The sequence below is a fragment of the Pyxicephalus adspersus genome, chromosome 1 (genome assembly GCF_032062135.1).
Source record: "Pyxicephalus adspersus chromosome 1, UCB_Pads_2.0, whole genome shotgun sequence".
NCBI lineage: Eukaryota > Metazoa > Chordata > Amphibia > Anura > Pyxicephalidae > Pyxicephalus > Pyxicephalus adspersus.
Genome location: NC_092858.1, coordinates 39,129,508 through 39,152,331, shown reverse-complemented (window position 1 = coordinate 39,152,331; position 22,824 = coordinate 39,129,508). Strand labels below are relative to the sequence as shown.

Below are 22,824 nucleotides of genomic sequence, written 5' to 3'. Positions count from 1 at the left end.
GGAAGTGACATGTAAAGGAGAAAGTGAATTGCAGAAACATGCACGATCACTGAACGACTGTACACACAATAGATAGTGAATGATCGTCGCTCAATCAGATCCGCCGGGGCGGTCATTCGTTTTCAGCGAGAATCCTCGTTCGTCTGCGTCATTGGTCAGTTGTTGTGCACTTTTTTTTTGGTTAACGATTATCGGTCGTTAGTCATTCGTTTCCAACGATTATTATTTCAAGTGTGTACGCAGCTTTAGACTCTGGGCTTTAACTAAACTGTCCATGGCCAGGCTATCACCTTATGTATTTGCCCAGGTGCATGCAACATACAGTATACCCCTATGGAAATAAGTTATATATAAGCACAATTCTGTGCAATATTGTTCTGTGAACAGGCACTTGGACCAAAAGAAGAGATTTTAAGATACTGATTGTTAACAAGCAGCAGTTTGCACTGAAATTGTCACTAGATTGTAATGTGTGTGTGGTCAATATAATACAGTATCACGTTTAAACATTTTGCTAATGTTTTAATTGCAACATTTGTTTTTTTACTTGCACTCAAGCTAGATTTTGCAATAAGATGTGTGTGACTATAACTTTTTCCCAATATACGCCAACTGAATCAGCTGCCATATACATTGAATAAATGTATAAACACACATATGTGTATTTATAAAGTATATTAGCAGTAGGGTTAGCTTGCACTATGATACACACATATGCACCTGTATGTGTAGCTCCACCTTCCATTTACATGTCATAGAAAGAGATGATCACATAGCAGCTGCATCTTTGCAATGACTAGAAGAGGAAACCAGCCTGACCCTGCCGCCTTGTTATAAGGTATGTGTTACAGGGACATATAGGAGAGTTCCGATTACAGTGAATACATATGTGTTTCCATTCCCCCAGCTGGGTATGGGTAAAGAATAATCTGCTAGTTAATCAGCAGCATATGCCTAGGTATTTTGTGAATACAGCTGCTCTGTTACTAGATTATAACTAGATCAGTGGAATGACCTCTGCAAGCATGTTATGCATTCTTATTGAATAGGTGCTTATAACTTAAAGCTCATGAAATGATAGATTACTCCGTAATGTCAGAAATGAATTTAAATCCTCCTAGAATTAAAATAGCCATAGAGACATAAATGTTCACTGCCATTGCCATTCTTTTCAGGCATTCTAGTTACCTGCTGTCTTTTGTTTCAACAAACTGAGACCAACAGGAAGAAAATGACATTCAGGCAGTTAACATTCTCAGATAGAGATTAATAATAGCAGTCTACATATTCCCACACAGATTTATTTTAAAGGCCCATTTACCCCATATGTGACTCTACAGTGACCTTTCTGCACAATGCATAGCCCATACTGACTTCTAGACATGAACTCCATAACTTTTTTTATATGTTACATATGCTAGACTGCTGGATTTTGTAAGCTCTGCTGTACATTCTTGCAGCTGGTGACCAGGTTCAAAATATCTCATCAGAGCCCATGATCCTTAACTACTTTAGGGAAGTTCTTTTTTGAGGTAGGCTCAGGGTTAGCTCTGTGTCTGCTTGTGTTATGGGTTGTATGTTTTTGAGGTTTGATTGTATATGTCCACTTACCATTTTGTAATTGGAACAGCAGCATATGTGTGCTGTGAATGTAGAGAATGGGCTTTGAAACTACTCCCTGTTAGAACATCAACTTTTCAGGGATACCCTGCCTATACCCCCAGTACCCTCCTGGAGCTTTCCTTGCTCATCTACTGGATAAGTATGGTATGACTCTCTCTTTGAAAACTTTGGGCCAGAAGAAGCATGCACCAGGTGAAGTCAAAATTCAGAAACATTTTGAGAGGATGTCTTAGAAAAGGAAGACGACATGGTTGTTGAAGGGGAGACTGCATGTTTTTCACCCTAATCCTGAAATCACTACCAGTTTGGTCAGAAACATGCACATGAATAACCTATTGGAAGTCATGTTGTAGAGCTCAGACAGTGCTCTTCCTGTTTCTCCTCACACGAAGATGCAGATACTTGTCGTACTATTGGGTGGTCCCTTATGGCCCTGTCCAGGTTTCTTTGTGTAAAGGACCATCTGGTGGCATCCATCTGGTTACTTCTTCATACGCCTGAGACTTTGGTGGGAAACAGCAAATCTTCTTGCAACAGCACATGTGTATGATCCATCCGGGGGATCTTGAGTACCTGTGCAACCTGAGTGGGCAGCAGCTACCACCTCATGCTTCTGTACAGTAGTGACAAGGGCACTAGGAAAAGGAAAAACTGATAGAAAATTGCTTAGAAAAAAAATTAATGGGTCCCTTAGACCTAAAATTAATATAGTACCTGTGTTGTTGTGAGAAGTGTATAGAAACAGAAATGTTAACAGTAATTCTTTTGAATCTCTATAAAGAATCTCTGTAAAGTATATAGAGCTAGCTTCTCCAACTCCAGACCAAGTTTTTCTTTAAACACGGTCATTTTCTGACTTTGTAAATCATTCCATACTCTATTTACTCAAAATACCAAACACCAAGAATGATGGGATTTTTAAAAGCCATTTTTTAAGGCATCTTGAAAGAACTAAAAGCAAAAGGATTATTTATATAAGATATTATACTGTATATATATATATATATGACTGACATTTAAAGGTACCCTCCTTGTAGAAGTGGTAGAAAAAGGTATTAAGGTAAATTATGAAGGGCACCTACCTGTAAAAAGGAAGCTATTCTAGATTTTTACAAAGTTACTAAAGCCTTGTAAAGACAGGGAACCTATATCAGCTGCAGCATGGGTTTGTTGGCCAAATATCTTATATTTTATTAACTTACAATTAGGAACAATTATTAAAATATATATCAATTGTTGAGGTATTGGCCCTAAATATTTTATAGGTGTAGTCAGAACATATCAGCTAGACAAGTAGGTTCCCCGACTAGATATAGTGGAATAAACACAGTTAGTTTGTTTCTTTTCCAACACGTTTCACCTTAAAGGCTTCCTCAGGGGATATGTAGAGACCGCATTAGTAGACACGTGTTAGTTGCTTTATCACGGTGTGTGCCAGGGAGAAGACACAGGTAAGTAAGAATATAAGTTTTGTCGAACACTTATTCCCAGTATTGGGGGGAAAAAAATTCAATTTGTTGGCAGAGCACTGCAGCATAAGGTTCTGATGTTCTCGAGTTTCCTGCTCAAAGGAATTCATAGGTAAACAGATGCCTCTGATGTGGGATTGGGAGCAAGCAAGGATTTACAGGTCTAATATTTGTACATTGTACAATAATATTATTAAGAACAAGGTAAATATGAGAGCTGACATTGTTGTCCTGCTAAAAGGATGGTCCAGAGTAATCAGTAGGGATAAGAGAGCAAAATTTATAATTTAAATCTCCTGGCGAATCAGGCCTTTCTCACTTACAGAACATATAAGAAAGAATGGCCTTGTGATTCGCCACGAGGTCGTGTTCTCCCCGAACTCAGATGAACTCTCAATGGAGAAACTCTATTTAGAGTTTGCCTGCAGTCACAGCTGATTGGGCCTCCAATCAGCTGTGACCACAAGTTCCCACGCTTCCCGGGCTGTACTTAACAGATGAACTCTCAATAGAAAAACTCCATTGAGAGTTCATCTGGAGTCACAGCTGATTGGAAGCACTCGCGCGCCTCCAATCAACTGTGACTACAGGTTCCCACGCTCCCCGGGCTGTACTTATCAACCCAGGGAGCGTGGGAACCTGCACTTCAATAGAATTCGCGGAACCATCGGAAGTTTGGGGAAATTTTCATGAGAATGTCAGAGGCATTTCCGCTTATCCCTAGTAATCAGGTCATCTGGAAACTTGCTTTAATACTTTATAAGCTGCCAACCCCAACAGGAATTTACATATTGCATATTTATGACACCCAACATGAACATGCCTAAACAGAGGGAAGGATGACAACTCTAAAGCCTTCATTGTATAAAATAATTCATATTTTGATTTAAATTTAACAACAGTTTAAGTTGTCTCTTTGCTTACTATACCGAAATAGGTAGGAGAAGCGGTCTTTTGCTTAGCAAGGTCATGTAAGGAACTAGCTAGAAGTACTGTATTTTTCGCCGTATAAGACGCTCCGGAATATAAGACGCACCCAATTCATACCGGTATTCCCCTTCTGATCACTCATGTGCCATTCAAATTCCCTTTCTGATCACTCTGTGCCTTTCAAATTTCCTTTCTGATCACTCTGTGCCTTTCAAATTTCCTTTCTGATCACTCTGTGCCTTTTAAATTTCCTTTCTGATCACTCTGTGTCATTCAAATTCCCCTTCTGATCACTCTGTGTCATTCAAATTCCCCTTCTGATCACTCTGTGTCATTCAAATTCCCCTTCTGATCACTCTGTGCTTTTTTTCAACTGTACAGCAGTTAGGACAGGGAACAGCAGGGGCGCTGTGCCGGCTTCTTTCACTGCAGCCAGGAGGAGACACGCTGCTGCAGAGAGGAGAAGAGACACACGCTGCATGCAGCCAGTGGGGAGAAGAGACACACGCAGGATCGGGTATCGGGTGAGTATCTTATTTTAATTATTTTATAACACATTTGTCGTATACGGCAAAAAATACGGTAAATGTAATCTTCTGTTTATAGAATAAACCGCTACATGCAATTAGGTTAGCTACAAGTAATTAAGTGAATATTGTATAACTTAGACTCTAAACATCCATCGTGATACATGCATGTAATAATCTCAATCATGCATTGCCATTGAGGTGTTTTATTTTTTAAATTTCTATTTCTTTTCAGAAAATGCACCATGCTCAGACATCATGGAAAAAATGTATATTCGGTTTCCTCGTTGGTTTCCTGACAACTTTCTACACTGTTAGCATTTGGCTGAAGACTGGCAACACACACCAATCCGTCGGGATAGCAAGGAACATAAAACCAATGCCAAAACCAGGTCTCTGAAAACCTGTTGATAATAATAGTGAAAAATAAATACCACCTAAATTTAAACACCAAGAATATTTTGTACAATACTAATAGTAGTTATGTATTTATTATATTTTTTAAAATGTATATTGTAAAAATATCATCCCACCTGGTGTTCTCATTGATAAGCTAGCACAGATTGAATCCCAGCCATTGTTTGCTCTTCGAGAAAATAAAATTCCCATTTGGTTATCACAAACCGGTATACACAGTGATATTTTTGTAATGCAGTCCTGCTACAGAAGCTACTGAAGAGCTGTGACGCCAAAATATCACACTTTGTTAACTTTTGTGTGCTATAAAATAAAAGGGGAATATACCCTTACAAAAAGTAAGTCCTGCAAGCTTCACTTTGTAAATTATTTTTATTACTGTGTAAAAATGGAAAGAGCAATATAAAGCACCATACACACTCATTAATTGTTGCTTGAAACATAATGATTGGTAGTAATTAATTCCAATGACAGTAGAATGATTGTGTAAAGTCCATACGGCACTGTTCTGTTCTGTGGAGAAGGAAAAGAGGAGTACAAGTGGAATGCACCCCATTTTTTAATTGTGAAAAAGCAGTAGTGATTGGTGTCCGTTTTTTATTGATCAGTCACAGCAGAACACTGAACAACATCAGGGGACATCTGTAAAGACACTAAATTTTTACCCAATATGATAAAAAATGTAATCTCTCTATATATACATATATGATTTTATTTTTTAATTGACCATAAAGAACTGGTTACAAACAAAACATAAGTGTTACTTTATTACTTTAATTCACTGAAAAATACTTTGGTAAGTGGACATCCTGCAATGCTTAAATGCTATTGTCTCTATTGTTTATGACATTTCTGAAAAAGAGCTTCATTCATGGACTACACATTATGTATTTCTTAATAACTGACCTGTTTTTTTATTCATCTGTACCTTGCAGATGACAGCAGTGTAAGTAAACAGCTTGCACAAAAAGTTCGAGTGCTGTGCTGGATCATGACTTCACCGAAAAACTTAGAAACTAAAGCCGTCCATGCCAAGTATTCCTGGACTCGTCACTGTAATATCTCTCTGTTCATGAGTTCTACCTCCACTGATAGCTTTCCCACCATTGGTTTGGGCACCAAAGAAGGACGAAGTAAACTGTATCTGAAAACCATCAGGGCTTTTCAGTATATACATAAACACTATTTAGATCAGGCTGACTGGTTTTTGAAAGCCGATGATGACACGTATATAGTGATGGAGAATCTCCAACTAATGCTCTCTAAGTATACACCTGACCAACCTATCTACTTTGGGAAACTGTTCAAACCTTTTGTCAAGCAGGGATACATGAGTGGTGGAGCTGGTTATGTATTGAGTAAAGAGTCACTAAAACGTTTTGTCAAAGCGTTCCGCTCTGGTAACTGTAGTCACAGATCTTCTGTGGAGGACTTGGAACTTGGACAGTGCATGGAGACCATGGGTATTGCACCTATTGACACCCGAGACTCTGTAGGGAGAGAAACTTTCAACATATTTACTCCAGAATTTCACTTAACTAACCAGTTCAAAAAAGATGACATATATCATAAATATTCATTTTATCCTGTTACTGAGGTGAGATTAAACTTTAAAAGTGTATGTTAAATGGTAATATATATATGTTGTATAGAATGGGTTTGTGTTGTATACAGAGTAGGTGAAAACAGGTAGTCCCTGACATCCGGACTCCTTTTAGATACAAATGGGGCTTCCCTGCTCACTTCTGTGCAGGATAAGGCTTGAAGGGGGGGAGTAGAGGTTTGCATGACTTGCAGAAGAAATCTTTTGCTAAACACAGCTGGTGTTGTGGGTGATCTGTAACATCTTGTAACTCTTTAATGACAAAGGCAAACTCTGCAGTTGTTTCTTTTTGCAAATCAAAGCACAGCTTGCTCCAGAAGGTAATGATTTTCTAGGCCCCATAAAGTTTTTTTTTGCTTTGTTTGTGATTTACTCACAGTGAGGACTTTATACAGTAACTGACACCATGCTGCCTAATAATATGTTGAGACAAACATCTGTCCTAGATGCATTTAATAAAATATATTGTACCTGTTCTGACTTACATACAAATTCAACTTAAGGACAAACCTACAGACCCTATCTTGCATGTAACCCGGGGACTACTTGTATACAAGTTTTAGCAGGTATTGTTTTTAACATATGGAGCCAGTACTATTGCACAAGAAAAGTGATAAAAAAGATTTCTCTGTGTAGCTAAAATTTTTTTCATGCAGATCAGGGGCTTCTTTATATGCTACTGTAAATGAAAAAAGCTTTAAATGACTGATGTTCCAGAAGGAGGTCCCTTGTGGGGAAACACACTTGTGGTCATGAATAATATATAGTGCAAAATAATGCTACCAATGTGTTTCCAAATACTTCAATACATGCCCTCCCAAAGGGAAGAAAGATAGCATTCTTTAGAAATCTTTTTTTGTTAATCAAATAATATTGGATAGAATACCATTACCTAGGTATAATTCCCTCATCCAAATACAGTCTTCTTTAGGTTATAATAAAAAAAAAAAAATATGATTCATATATAATAGGTAGTGTGAAATGATGACTATCCAGAATATCACATATCTTTGCTCCATTCCAGCATCACAGCCTATATCAGAGTGTTAAGCTTTCAACACCTTGAGCTGTTGGATGAAGGAGTTCCATCATCTGACCTTAAGGACTCTGCCATATCCTGTAATGATATAGCGGCCAGAGAAGGGAGTCATAGCCCTTGGCACTAGGTGTACAGGCATTCAACACTCCTTGAAGTGTCAAATGAGACAGAACAGTGGGAAAGTATTACAACCAATCTATTATATCTATATATATAATCTATAGGAAAATGTTATTATGGTGTTTTTTTTAGGTTCTAACAGGGTAACTTTAATGCTAAAACAAACCTTTGTGTGTATATGATTGCCCCATAGAGGTAAGATCATCTGATTTCTGGATTGTTTGCAAGTGTTTAATTGCATCTAATCAAATTACTGAAAATTTTGATCTTTCAGGGTCCTAAATGTTGCTCAGACTTGGCCATTTCATTTCACTATGTGGATGCAGAACTCATGCACACCCTGGAATATTTTACCTATCACCTAAGAGCTTATGGGTACCGGTATCGTTATCAGCCCCAGTGGCCAGCTCACACAGACAGACTGAATGTTAACACCAAGAATCCTATAAATGTGAATACTAATTTAAATGAGTCTTATGCAGTGAATAATACTAAATCTAATTCCTAAAGTAATAAAACTATTTGCTATTTTATTATGAATCCCTTACTTCTTTATCATAGTCTATAAATTATTTGACTTCCGCACCAGTGTTTTGTTAAAGTTCTTTATACAATAAATATAAATTATAAGATTAAATCCTACCTGACCTCTTTTGAACCTGCAGGTAGGATTAAATCAACCCAGATGTACCGTGCCAGATCAGATAAGTATTTTAAATAGTATTCTTTTCTATACTTTTAAACTATAACCAATATGTGTGCCCATAAATAATATTACAAATCAAAGGCTTTAACTACAGACAAAACAACTGTAAAAAAAAATGATGTCTTTTGTCTTTTTTACCTTTGGGCCTCAAAAGTGGAAAGACAGATCCGGAACCTGCTGGATAGCAGGGTATTATTATGTTTTTTTTTTTGGAGATATGGTCCAAATTCTGTCTCCCTGCTTTTCATTTTCCACAGTACTTCTAGTTGAAAGTTTCCTATTGGCCAAGTAAATGCCTAGACAGACCTTTCACCCTCAGGAAGGTATTGATACACAGTTACAGGAGGAAAGACAATGTAAATCCTTCTGGTGGATTCATTGTCTACTAACTAACCCAGCAATTGGAAGCAATGTTTTATATTTACCTAAATATCACTGATATGGATATGAATATCACTGATATGCATAGATGGTTGTTTTACCTGTTGCCTCTTTAGTGCCTCTTGCAAAACAGGTTCTGTCTGGGCTATTGCAGGGCTTAAAAGAAACAGCACTGTGTTACATGCAAAATCACAATATTACTCAATGTTTTCTACTTGTCTTAGCTGGGAATTTTTGCTTGACTTGACTGTGGATATTTTAATAAAAGCCCCATCTGGATAGCCACAAGATCTTAAAGCTTTTCTGAGATGTCTGTGTTCTCTATCTTCAGACTTTGAGTTTTTGTGGTTACCTTCTTGGCTCAATGTTGCAGAGTTCCAAAATTCCCCAGGCTGCTGGCAGTCAGAAAACAGACGTTGGTCTGTGTGAGTAGGTTTCTTGTGAAATTCAGTGTACAAATAGCCCCTTACCTTGGTTTGATTGACGTTATTTGGGTTTTCCCATATAAATTTGATGGTTTTTTTTCTACTGAGTTTATGTGTGTACTAAAAGTTTGTACTTCTGATATTTATTCTTGACCCACATATCATGTATAGGTATAGGTGTAACAGCTGGGACAGAGGATCTACTGGGTACAGTGATCCCAAAAAACATGTAAAAGGTAACAGTGATATCCCCATTTATTATACAACCCTGTCAGCAAATAATAGGGATTTTGGACAATAGACATTTTTGGCATTTTTAAATTTTCAAGTTACAATCCAATCCTTGAAATTTGGACACGTATGAAGATCAACCAGTTATAGAAAGCCAGACTGGCACCCTTTTCTCTGTCCTCTACAGGGGTTTTTTGTCACTGCCCCTATAAATGATGGAGCACAATACAAAGGCCATTTTGTGGTCCTGTAGAAGAGTAAAAAAAGTAGAATCATAGCAATTGTTTCCAGTTTGTCAGAGACAATTTTTCTCCATTGTCGCTAATAAAAAATAATCAGTTTTTGACTTTAGTTTGACTGCTCATCAAGTAAAATCACAACACTTTTTTCCAGTTACATACAGGCAGTTTTTTTTCCCATTGTGGTGCAAAAATGCACATTTTTTACACACAATTTATAGTCACATCAGCCTTTGTAGAGCCTGTTCTCAGTCTCCTCTCCTCCATTGATTAAACTGGAAATGAAGTTCTGCAGGTTTGTTCAATGTGTGAAAGATATGGCTGAGCCCATGATTTTTGTATACTCCAAATAAAATAAAAACGAAAATACAATAAACATTTTAACACTTTATTTTTATAAATCTTATTTTACATCATCTTGTATTTGCAAAATAAACCTGGCAATAAAACACAGACACAACTTGTATTTTGATCTTTTTGAATTTGTTCATTTCATGGAGATTTGGGATAGGACAAGGTGTTGCAATGCCAACACTGGGCATTATACTCTCCACTGAAAGAAAGCATACTTTGATTTTTAACTGTACTTAATAATCACCTAGTGGCAGCTATGAGCTGGAGAAAATGGAGTAAGTTATGTTGAAGGCAAGTAAGAAGAGCTAAGCAGCTACGTTAGAATAGTTAAAGTTTAACTAAACTCATAAAGAACCCTTTGTCTAGAATTCATTCTAATAATTATGAATTCTCTTCCTGGTATGTAAAGGTTCCTAGGCTATCCTATGTATACAGCCTGATAGCTGTACATCTACAGAATACATTGAAAGCAATAATATGCTGTACCCGACTGCTACCTTTAGGAATTTCACATGGTGACATTATGGCTGTACTGCTTACTATTCTCTTCGCTGGAGGTTCCAACATGAGCCAGCTAAGTTCTGGTTACAACAAGAATAGTGCACGCAGAGACACAGTACAGAACAAATAAAGATAGGTCAGTAATGGGGAAAAAATCAAGTTCTGAGATAGTAACAAATAATGGTGATTAGTCCTCTGCGTTCCTTTCTTGGGCAAAGCTTCCATTAGTTCTTTAATGCAATATAATGATATAAGGTAAATGGGGGATTTGCATGAACTCAAGAGCATAAATTTAGCTGTTGTTGGAATTACTGCTGAGCTGTACTGAAAGAAATACAGAAGCTTCCAAAATCTTATGATTTTGGGGTAGCCAGGGTACTCTTGAAGAAGAGTAGAGCTGGTATATTTCTTTAGGCAAGGGGTCCACTCCTAAATTAAAGTTGAAAACTCCTTTAATCATACAATTATTAAACTTTCTAGCCTAGATTATATACTGCCCAGCATAGGGAAAAAAGAAAATGAACAGTTCTGCAAATATAACAATAATAATTATGCCTTCAACACTTTTCCATATTTCTGTAGCTGCATTTGACCAGAGAACTTTGAGCATGTTAGGGCTATGCAAACATATAGTACACTGCCCTGTATGTTATTTGTTTTCTTTCAGTGAATAGTAAAATAGGCAGTGCTGTGTTTTTCTTTTTTTTTTTCTTTTTCTTTTTCCTTAGGCAGTTTTTGTTTCTATGTAATATGTTCATCACATGAATGGATTCAAGAAATCACAACCACAGCTCCTACAAGTGTCACGGGTACAACTGGAAAATGAAGAAGGCAGAACAGCAAACTTATATAAATGCACAATAATGCTGACTTTTTCCAATATATTTTTTTTAACCATTTCTTTTTTTTTTTTTTTGTCTTTTTATATATTTTACATTTTGGCGGCATACAAAGGCAGTAATACATGTTTGGATGGTGGACATGTGCTAAATACTGGAAAAAGACTGCTTTACGCTTTACTGCTTTCTATGCAATTACAAACTAGTAATCTTTTTTTCACTAGATGGAATGGTTATCTAAAAATAACAAACAAATTAAATAACTGTGATGAGAATAAACAGAAAAAATAAGGTCTTAATTCTCATTGTGTCACTTGTCTCCTAGGCAGGCACAGTTGTTTAAAAGCACTTAAACGGTGAATTTAATTTTTTTCTAAATCATTGTTTTTTCTCAAATAGTACATTGCATTGTTAAAATAGTATCCCGTGATTCTCACAACTTTTAATGCTCTGATAAAGCATTTGCCCTACAAATAGGCGAGCTACCTACCTTGGTGAGCTATTCTACCTTAAAATCAAATCAGATGCCATATACTAAATTATTTCTAGATTATTTACATATTTTTCATTTTAAAGCAGAAGGCCAAAGTAGCAGATTTGGTCTTAACATGAATAGATCGATACCTATTTTCATTGCATGTACTGGTATAGCCCACATCAATAAACACAAACTACCTACAAAACATTTTCCCTTGTAAAATATCAGACAGGCTATGAACAGATGTGCTGAACTCCTGGTTTACAGAAGAAGCATGAAGATTTTAGGTAACCTCCTTGGTTACAATACTAAGCCCTGGGTCCATGCTTAGGTCACCTTGTGGATATCCAGCTCTGACTGTGCAAGCCATATAGATTCAGAGATTAGGGTAGACATAGGATTAAGATTAGAACTCAATGCATAAAATAAAGAAAATGGTAAACAGAACCACAGATAGTTATGAATCAAGTTTTCTATATAAATGACTAGAATAAATTTAAACACCCACCAGTGGAGATCCAGCATAAATGTCACATTCTTACCTCCAAACATTTACTACTGCTTTACACAGAACAATATTTAGGTTTTCTAGAGATTGCATTGATAAGCTGCCATACTGCACGCAAAATGTAAAAAACCCAACCAATGCCCTAGAATTCTAATAAACCAATAAATTAAATCGCTAATCCCAGAAAAGTCACAAATGATACCGTTAACCATGTGCACGGCAAAACAAATTTCACTACTCTGTATCTGGGCATCAGCTGCCTATTCATAAAGACTATATTTATTTCAAAAAATTTTACATAAAAACTAGTTTGCATTAAAAAAAACAACACTATTTTTGCACATACATTCGAGCGCAAAGCACTCACTGTTTTGAAGGCTTAAGGGTTGATTTATAAATGTTAGTTTGAATTCCAGTCTTTCTGAGTCTTATCATATTGAAAGTGAGCCATTTTCATACAGTGACACTTTTTGTATATGCTAAATGAAAATATGGGGTCAGTCCTATAGGTGATAACAATTTGTATAAGGCTTTTAAAACAGAAGCAAACTCGTTAGAATGGTTTAAATTTTGCCAAATATGGTGCACACCTACCTTTTTCTTAGTGGCCTGCAGCAACCCAAAACTGCTCCTTGCTACCTACTTATATGGGTTTGTGATCATCTTCAACCATTTGGTGGCCACCCATGATGAAACTCCTGCGGGTGTGCAGGGATTGTCCCTGTCATCTAGTTCTAATTTTGGTGGTGCCAGTAATAGTTTGGGCTCTACACCACAGTGTAAACAAAGAACAAAAAGCAACCAGGAGTAAGGAGAAAGTTTTTTGGCCGAAGAGACTTTGCATGTCTCTTCTGCCAAAACCCTCTACCTCATAATGACTTTTGTATGTTGAGTTTACTTCTGCTTTAAAAACACACTGATTAAATTACGTTTTAAATCTTAATATCCATATGTTTTTAATACCAGGATATACTTTAAGAAAGTACAAAATTCAAAATATTTTCAGTCTGAAGATTTGACAATCTTTCTATCTGCAGAGACCATTAGGTTCTGGGAAGGGACCTGTTACTTCCTTTCACTGATGACTATACATTTGTAGAACCATTCAAAGCTCAAACACAAGATAGCCAAGTAGACAGCTTTTTGCATCAGCGAGAGAATTTTCAGATTTGGTCATATTTAGAATGCATTTATCAGTGGTACCAAAGTTTGTTCCATCCATAATTCCAAAATTACACTTATTCTTCTTTTGTTAAGACCTGAAAAGACTATATAAATTGCATTATGTTTCATAACTATTAAAATAATTTATAATGATGGTATAAAGAGGGAACCAGCCAGAAGAGAGGTCAATGTTCTAGGGCCACTGCCATTTGGACTTTTAGTATTACACTTTTACATGGTCAATAAAGTGGGAGTGCTCACAGCACATGTCAGCTATGTAATTAGATAATCAGATCACAGATTATATTGTGGTTGTTTCAAGACTTGAACACTATTTCAAATAATTAATCTGCATGAGAAAAAGACTACTGAATTATGATTATCTTTGTATCCTTTTTACCATAACCCACAGTTAATGCCTTATGAAAATGGTCCTGCCATATATATCTTGGACACTCCTTAAAAACTGAAGAAGCTATCTTTTCATTCTACATGCATACAGGTGAGGTAAGTAGCCACACTGATCATAGGTAGTAGGCAAAAAATAGGGACACTGCTGGAGTGGATAGGAGAAGGCATACAAGGTGCTGTAGTAAACAACCTGAAGGGCTGATGCCCAAAAAAGTTGATTTCATTATTATGGTCCCACAATTTTTAGTGAGTTATTTCTAACATAAATGGGCAAAATACAGTATTCAGCTTTAGAAGAAACATCACTTGGTATACCATACTAAGATATGTAAAAATGTACTCTTAACTCACTATAGAGTCTGTAATCATTAATTAAAGGAAATGTAACTCACCCTGTGGATACCAAAATAGCAATTAAGCACATTATGCAAATATGAACATTGTTTAGCATGCTGGTATAAAGTAATACTGCACTAAACGGAAGAGAGCTGAATGACAAGTATTATAACTTAGCACTGGCCTCTGTTGTATCAATAGCCAACATTTATCACATAAGGTAGCATTTAATAGTCAAAAAATATACACTTCTTTACATACATATACAAAAATGTATATTTTCAAGGTCCAGCTCAGCTCTTTTCCATTTAGTTAAAACAATATGGATACCAAGCTCTGCAAAACCAACTAGCACTCCAATCTCCCTCAAAAAATGTAATGTGACAGTCCAAGTGAACTTGGAAGTTCCTTGGGGTGCATTAAAACAAAAAGTGTGCAAAGTCATACAGTTCCCAAAAGCAAAAAGTCCATGGCCGTGCAGTTGTTGAAGCTATGGCCATGTGCAATTCTGGTTAAGCGTGGTGCAGAGCACTGTTTCCAGGCATTGAGCAATAGTTTGCTATGTGTCTGGGAGCTGCCAAACATGCATTTTTACACTGCAGGCCCGAAAGCTCGCCTAGGCTTCTTTCTAAAATACACAAACAGTAAGATATAAAATACGTTTTGTTTTAATGCACTTGGAATACCTTTGCTGAATGAAACATTTACTTAAGCTTTGCAGTTTAACCATAACTATCAGTGATGTTGTAAGAAAAGGGTAGTAAAACCCTTAAAGTTGTTGTTCTTGTTTATCATTGCAAACAGTATAGAACTTTGCAGACACAAAATGTTGTTTTCTGCAATAGGTTTTGTCTACAGACATCAATAAAATACCTCCTTTTATATGGCAGAATATTTGACACTTTTGCCAACCCAAATGTGCAGTTTTATGATGCCTTTTTAAAGCTACTGGGCAATATGTGCAAAGCCGAATAAAAATATAATATTAACCCATACAAATATGTACCACTATTTGTTGTGTCTGATCCTATATCATGTTTGATCCCAATATATGGTACAAGATCCTGCTCCAGCACCCAGCTCACCTTCTTAGTACATTCTAAAAGCCAAATTGTATTTGGAAATTGATGTAAGCATTCAGGTTGATCATTGGATGTGGCAAGAAAAATATGTTGCAAAATAGGTCGCATGTGCTAAGGTGACATTAGCCTGCTGTAAACATTGACAGAAAGGGAGTGTTTAAATTAATGGTTCTTTCACTAATGAAAGAATTAAGGCATTAAATACTACTATGCTGGATTACAGCGAGAAGGGCAGAAAAAAGCTCAAAACATTACAATATGGGAATATTATTAAGATGGCTGGCATTTCTTCAGTTACTCACTCCAAAATATACATATCCCATTCCTATATACAGATAAACTCTTGCTTTTGCTTTGTTTTAAGTATAACAAATTACACATTGGCACAGAAGAGCAACCAGACAAGTTTCTGGCTACAAAGTCATTGATTTAAAGCCAGCTTTCTTCATGTCAGTAAGGCTGGCTATACAAGGGCAGTCCGGGAATCAGTTCTTAAAATGCCAGAACAGCTGCTTTTTCTTCTCTGAATTGGTGTACTCATGGAACTTGAGGGCTCATTGGGGCATCCATGTTGAAGAAGAATGTCCACACATTCTTTACTTCCAGATTTTCTAGCATAGAAAAGCGCAGTGTGACCATTATTGTCCTTGGCCTTCACATCAACGCCGTACTGCAAAAGAAAGAATATACCTGTATATCCTTGAATATAAAGAAAACAAGAAAAATACATTGACTCAAATATAAACCCATTGAACAAAGTGTGGTCTGACATTTTTAAAACCTTTATTTAAAGGCAAAAAATGTAATCACATGTGCTTAGTCTGTTTATAATATTTTGTATACAAAATTCAGGGGTGTGGGGGCAGATTCCTTTCCATTATCCTTAGAAGGTAATTGGAATACATGTAAGCCACTCCTCTTTGTGTATGTATGAGAAACAGGTTAGAAGGTGAAAAGAGAGGGGCTTCAGGCTCTTGTTTTAAGTTGTGTATTGTTTAAAAAGCAGTTTAACAGTCTGGTGTCATCAGTACAATAGTGTGTTACATCAAAAAGATCATTCCCCATTGTAGAATCATGGGGTAGTGGTTGGCTAAGCTGAACAGTTGCGTTCCAGGCTAGAAAGAAGGTGTACATGAAAAAGGTTTTGTTACCAGACACGTTTCGCCATGGGGGCTTCTTCAGGGGTATATGAAAAGCGTAATATATTGTCTAAGGGAGGTGGAGATGTTGTCACAGATAGGTATGACACAGATGATAAGGATAAATGTTGCCACTGATGTGGGTTTAATTGTAGATGATGCATTGGGTAAGAATGTAGTATAAAAATTCAGATGTCTCCTGGTCTTTATGTCAATGCCAAGTCCATGGATGAGGGGGGAGGAGAGAGGTATGCAGGGAAGCGTGGGTATGATGTGTCACTTCTCTTAAATGGTCTTTTGTGCATTATTGTTGGCAACTATTGAATAGTGCAGTGTCTTTATGTTAAGTGTGTACCAAACTCGAATAATTTCTCAGAAGGGAAGATTTTGTTATACATTTAACATAGAACCAACTAGTGGTGGGATTGGAATACAAACTTAAATTATTTTTTTAATGTCACTTTCAGATCAAACCATCTTGGTTTATACTCAAGTGTATGTATATCTATATCTATATCTATATATAGATATATATATACTATAAATATTTGTTTATTTTTTAATACATTCTGTAGCACTCACTGTTACATCCATTGAACTAAGACCACAGCTAACAAATATGGTAGCATGCAAATTTTATTAAATATTTATCAAATATTTTCATATAATGATTCCAGGTTCTCCTATGACGTCTATCTTCTATAGTATTGGAGCTTTAAGAAATCTGGCCCTATATGTCCAAATGTTTGCAGATATTTCCCCATCATATCTATATGAGCTTGTTGGACATCCTATTGTGGACATATATATGAAGTACTTCTATATAGCTATAATAGCCTTTATTCTTATTAGAAGGCTTTTTACAAGATTCTGTAATGTGTCTAGATGGTACTTGAGACCTAGCTTACAAATTGTGTTCCATTTAATTTCAAAATTGTTTAGTAGTATTGAGGTTAGGACTCTATACCAAAGTCATCAAACCATGTTGTTATTGACCTTGTTTTGGGTTGCTGTCATCTTGAAGCTTAATGGTGCATTCACCAAATTGTTGCAACAAGGTTGCAAGTGCACAACTGTCTAACATACAATAATACAATGATATCCATGCACTTTAGGTCAGAAAGTGGGTAAAGTTAGTCTGTCTCCAAAAATTTATGGCAAAAAAAAACATTTATGTAAAATGGTTCCATTCTAATAAAGATTCCATTGCACTGTATTTCTTACTGTATTTCTTCCACAACTGTATTTCTTACTGCTATTCAACCTTTGTGTTTCCTGCATTTCTTGGTAAGGATCTAAAATCATCTTGTCAATTACGAACCAGATGTGAAAGTTAAGTGTATAGTACTTTCATTGAAGTGCATTGATTTCTGCCATAGCATGGGTAGTATTTTGTTGGTTTGTTGGTAAAGAATATTATCTAAGAGGGAGTAGAGAAAAAACCATAATGTTTAGTGTAACATCTTACCCAGACTAGCAGTTGTGTGATCACCACATTAGGCAATTCACAGGACACATGGAGAGCAGTGCGCTTGTCCCGGTCTCCAGTGGGGCTATTGATCTGCTCCTTATTACTGTGTGCCAGCAGAAGTAAAACATTGGAAAGATCTTTTTCTTGAACTGATTTGAAGAGCTGTTTCACAAGCGGAATACCTGGACTTTTTAAAGGAGCCAAAAATAAACGCTGCTCATACTTTGCTCGGATCCATGATTCCCTCTCTTCCCTGCAAACAAAAAAGACATAAAACAATTATTTCTGTCTTTTGAGATATATGCACATCGCACTACAGATAGTAATCAAAATGTTTTGAAAAGTGCATGTATAGATTATTATGAAAATATGACAGCTATTGTGTCTGTCATCTGCAGCGCCTTCTTATTGTACAGTGATGCATAACCTTGGTGCCTAATAAATAAAAGATAAGAATTTACATAAAACTTGTGTTCCCTAACTAAATAACTGCAACAAGGGCCACAATACTACATTTTGATTTGCCATGGCCATGAGCAGATTCTTAGTACATATTACAATTACATATCTGTAATTTCAGGTATGTTTCTTTTTTCAGATAAATCTGTGATTGATGTTTGAGCTCTCTTGCCAGTTGTGTTAACCCTACAGAATATTTTTTCAAACTGCTCCTTCACATTGTACAGTCACTCCAGCCTATTAGTACTTTAGCCTACTATCCCTGATTAAGCTATATAGTTAACCTTTACAAAATCCAAACCATGTCCTTGTTACCCTATTTTACAACACATATTTTTCCCTTCTTGCAGTGTTTTTAAAGATACAAATTTTGTGGAAATGCACATGTATTGCAGATACTGTATATGTATTATACTGCATATTTTTTTCCGACATACATACACTTTATGATCACATTTTTCTGTTGAATTAATTTAACATATAGATTAATTAGATATTATATTTATACAAGTGTTATTTGAAAAAACATTTTTTATACCTATATATTACAGACTTAACTTTGATCAAAGTTTAATTTTTTTAAGTATTTTTTTGTGTCAATCAGCTTTATTAAGTTTTCAAGGAAAGTAGACAAACATACATAGCAAACATTAAAAACGTAAAACACAGAAATCTTATTAACCCGTAACGACATCGGCTTCGTATGAGCATAAAATACACATCATAGATACAGCATATATTCTGATAAACGTAGTAATAATCTGTCAAAGCCTTCATGAATCAGAATAGAACAAATCAAAACAAATATACAAAAATTAACAAAAATACTCATAGAAGCATGGAACATAAATAATGTTCTAACAGTCTTAAGCCGCCTATATCGCTATATACGTGTGTAAACATCTTTTAACAAAAAACAATAATAAAAAGAACAATGCAAGCGAATGTGCACCACACAAGGTTGGAGAAAGTATGAAAAAACCCTTAGTACAAAGATAGCGCCCTAACAAATATACGAGAACATTAAGATAAATACATTTGGAGTCGGGGAGATTCTTTAAACCAATCCCACGTGGACCAAACTATTTTAAATTGTTCCATTCTGTCATCATCTTCCGCCACCAGCATTTCCATATGGCGGATACCCAATCAGCTATAGCAGGAGTAACAGGCTGCCTCCACAATCTCGGGATAAGAACTCTAGCTCCAGTAAGAAAATGCCGTAGGGCACCTCTTTTAATACTTTTAAGCGAGCCCGGGATCATAGATAAAAGGGCCATGTTAGGGGTATTGGGTACTGTAGAACCGGAGCAGTCATTAAATATTTGAATAATCACATCCAAGAAACGAAAAGTCTTTGAGCATTAGAGCAGACAGTATGGTCTTTGCCAGGCTTAGGAAGGACCGTAATACAAGCTTCCAAACTCTGTGGAGGAAACGGTGTGTCGACAGATATAGAAGAAAACACCCTAGTCATGAAGGGAACAAGATTAAGGGCATGAAGTTTAAAAAAACCGTGGAGTAAAGCCATCAGGGCCAGGGCTTTTCCCTGCCGGTGTAGCACATAAAGCAGCAGAGACCTCCTCCTCAGAGAACGGGGTCTCCAGTTGCGATATCACCTCAGAATCTAACGTTGGAAGGGCTGTTTTGGTTATATAATCTTGTAAAGAGGATGGACTTGCATGGGTAGGATGGATTTGATAGAGATCGGCATAATAATTTTAAAAAATTTTCAAGATCTCCTTAGGGATGGATGTCAAGCCGCCATTAGCAGTCCGGATAGACGAGATATAAGTAGTAGAAGTGCGAGGGTGTAAGCCCTGTGCTAACAATCGGCCACATTTATCCCCACACAGATAAATTAATTTGCGAAAACGATCCCGGTGGCGTTGGTATGCTATATCATACAGCTTCAAAAGATGGGTCCTAGCAGCAGTCAGTTCTAAAAATACAGCTGGAGACATGTTTTGTTTATGTAGGCGTTCCAAGGTGCGAATTTTATCACTAGTAAGTGTAATATCCTGCAATCTGATCCTTTTAAGCCAAGTCCCTTGCTGGATTAGGACCCCTCGAACCACCGCCTTCAAGGCCTCCCATTGTAAGGGTAGAGGAGTAGGGTCCGAAACATGGTCCCCAATAAAATTGGTAATTGCTTCTAAAACCGCCTTCGCACAAATAGAGTCCTTAAACAGGGAATCATTACTCCTCCATGTCCATGTCCAATCTCTAGGGCCCATTAGAGGAATCTGGTGCGAGAGGGATACAGAGGAATGGTCGGACCAGGGACAAGATTCTATAGAAGTAACGGGGTTCCAATCAAGTACAGAATGACTCGCTAAAATATAATCTATACGGGAGTACACAGAGTGTGGGTTGGAATAAAAGGTGTAATCTTTTTTCATGATATCTTCCCTGGTTCTGAAAAAATGAATCCGACATATAACATCTCTAGGGCGTTGCGGATTTGTGCTGCGCGGGCCCAGGGTTCTATGTATCCAGTCTATCTCTATATCAACATCGGTTGGAACAGCAAGAAGCTTAGCAAAAATAGAGTAGGCCGCTGTGGGCAATTCTGAATTTGGTATGGTTTGCCTGCCCGTCGGAAGCTGAAGAAAATCGGCCTCCCGCGGGGAAGAAGCTTGTTATTCCTCTGGTGGAGGGATCGCCCCCACCGGGGCGTCCCTTCTGTGCCCCCTTCGTTTTGGGGCCCATTGGAGCCAGGTAAGAAGGCGCTTTAGCACTTACACGATTGGAAACCCCCAGGCGGGGCACGGAGCACAGGGAACAGCGTCCTACTCCGCCGCCATCAGGCCACGCCCTCCCTTTTTAAGTATTTTTAATATTTTACATACTGCATGGGGACTGGCCATCCAGTAAACCTTGTTCAGGACTAGACTCTTGTCTGTGCCTTTAACAAAGCTAAATATTCCAAAATGTACACTCAAGCTTCTTTGGAGCTTTAAGTCTTATCATCTGTTAAATGTATTAAGGTGTCTGCCTTAGGATATAGCTGTAATTGCTTCTTTTAAAAAGTTTAAAAAAACAGACATTATGACCACAAATTGAGACAAATAAACAACCCACCTTCTATAAAAAAAATAAATGCAATACCTTGAGGAGTCAGGAGTAGGCTTGGTCCGGCCTTGAGTTGTCGTCTCCCAGATGCTGTTGGCCATTTCATTGCCAATATATGTCAGGACAAGAGTTAGCTCAAGGGGCCAGTCATCAAGGTCCAAGGAGCGCACTCGTGATAAATGTGTTCCAAGATTCCGATGGATTCCTGAGCATTCAATGCAGATCAGGGCACCCAGATTCAAGCTGGCCCATGTAGGATCTAGTGGAAACAGAATGTTATAGAAAAGACACCACAACTTTGTTACTGTAACCTTTCTCCATTTCTCCCTGATTTATTTTTAATAAGCACCACTGAACTAGATAGTTAATTGGAGGAAATGAAACAGAAACTCAAGGTTCAACATTGGGCATTAAAGTGCAGAGCTCTGATTTATTTCTTTTCATGGACCATTTTGCTAAGAAGATACATGTGGCCAGCTTGTGCTGTCTGTGAATAGAAGTGTCCAACAGAGTTTGCATCAGACTAAAGAACCTGAGACATCATATATTTGCAATTAAAGCAATATGCAGAGCATATTACCCATTGCAAATCTTCCCTGTATTTATAGGGTTCTGTTTGTACACTACCTGCAGCTCTGCATAGCCATGAACAGCATGCCAGGGCAAGGGCAGCAATTGAAGGCATACTTGGACTGACCTTTAAAATTTAAACATATTTTGGTGGTATACATGGATGGCACACTTGTTTTGGATCAGTAATTCAAAGTAGTGTACACAAAGGATCAGCATTGTATGAAAGAAACCAGAATTTTTATAAAGAGGTACACAAACGCAAGTTATGTTCATATTTTGATAAACAGCGTATGAATAAGTATACTGGTAAGATATCTTTCTATGCCTTGTATTAAATAGTACAGAGAATGACACATACTTGGTGCATTGCAGTCTACGCAGAAGTTATTTCCTTTTGCATTGCGGATAGCTTGGATGGCTACAGCCTCACTTTGACTATCCAGACGAGCCTGAAAAATACATAAAATTTTAATTCATAAATGATTAGTGACATTTTAGTTTTATATATTTTGTTTCATTTTTATTTCACGAATTTAAACTTCTTTTAAATATACTTTATGGTATTATTTATACCAGAAAAAGATGAATACATAAGTTCATAAGAGTAGATATTTACCGTCTTATATAAACTAGGTTAGTAAACTATAGTGCATTAAGAACATGAAGACTACATTTTCTACAAGTTCTAACTTGTGCTGAGGAAACAAGTTCCTTTCGTATGCAG

General features: G+C 36.9%; 2 protein-coding genes across 5 annotated transcripts in view; one reads left to right on the top strand and one right to left on the bottom strand.

The window, feature by feature from the left end:
* Positions 1-4,639: 4,639 nt before the first annotated feature.
* On the top strand, positions 4,640-8,236 carry LOC140342685 (glycoprotein-N-acetylgalactosamine 3-beta-galactosyltransferase 1-like). The gene is made up of 3 exons (XM_072429320.1): positions 4,640-4,941; positions 5,902-6,563; positions 8,003-8,236. The coding sequence occupies exons 1-3, from the start codon at positions 4,788-4,790 to the stop codon at positions 8,234-8,236; spliced, it is 1,050 nt and encodes a 349-aa protein (XP_072285421.1). The 5' UTR covers positions 4,640-4,787.
* Positions 8,237-10,084: 1,848 nt separating this feature from the next.
* AGAP2 (ArfGAP with GTPase domain, ankyrin repeat and PH domain 2) overlaps positions 10,085-22,824 on the bottom strand; it is a 158,505-nt gene continuing 145,765 nt past the window's right edge. For all 4 annotated transcript variants that reach the window (XM_072407173.1, XM_072407174.1, XM_072407171.1 and 1 more), the window contains 4 exons: positions 22,459-22,549; positions 21,564-21,786; positions 17,991-18,246; positions 10,085-16,053 (listed from right to left, as the gene is read on the bottom strand). In XM_072407173.1, coding sequence (XP_072263274.1) covers positions 15,847-16,053; positions 17,991-18,246; positions 21,564-21,786; positions 22,459-22,549 — 777 coding nt within the window. In that variant the 3' untranslated portion in view covers positions 10,085-15,846. The remainder of the gene's footprint in view (positions 16,054-17,990; positions 18,247-21,563; positions 21,787-22,458; positions 22,550-22,824) is intronic.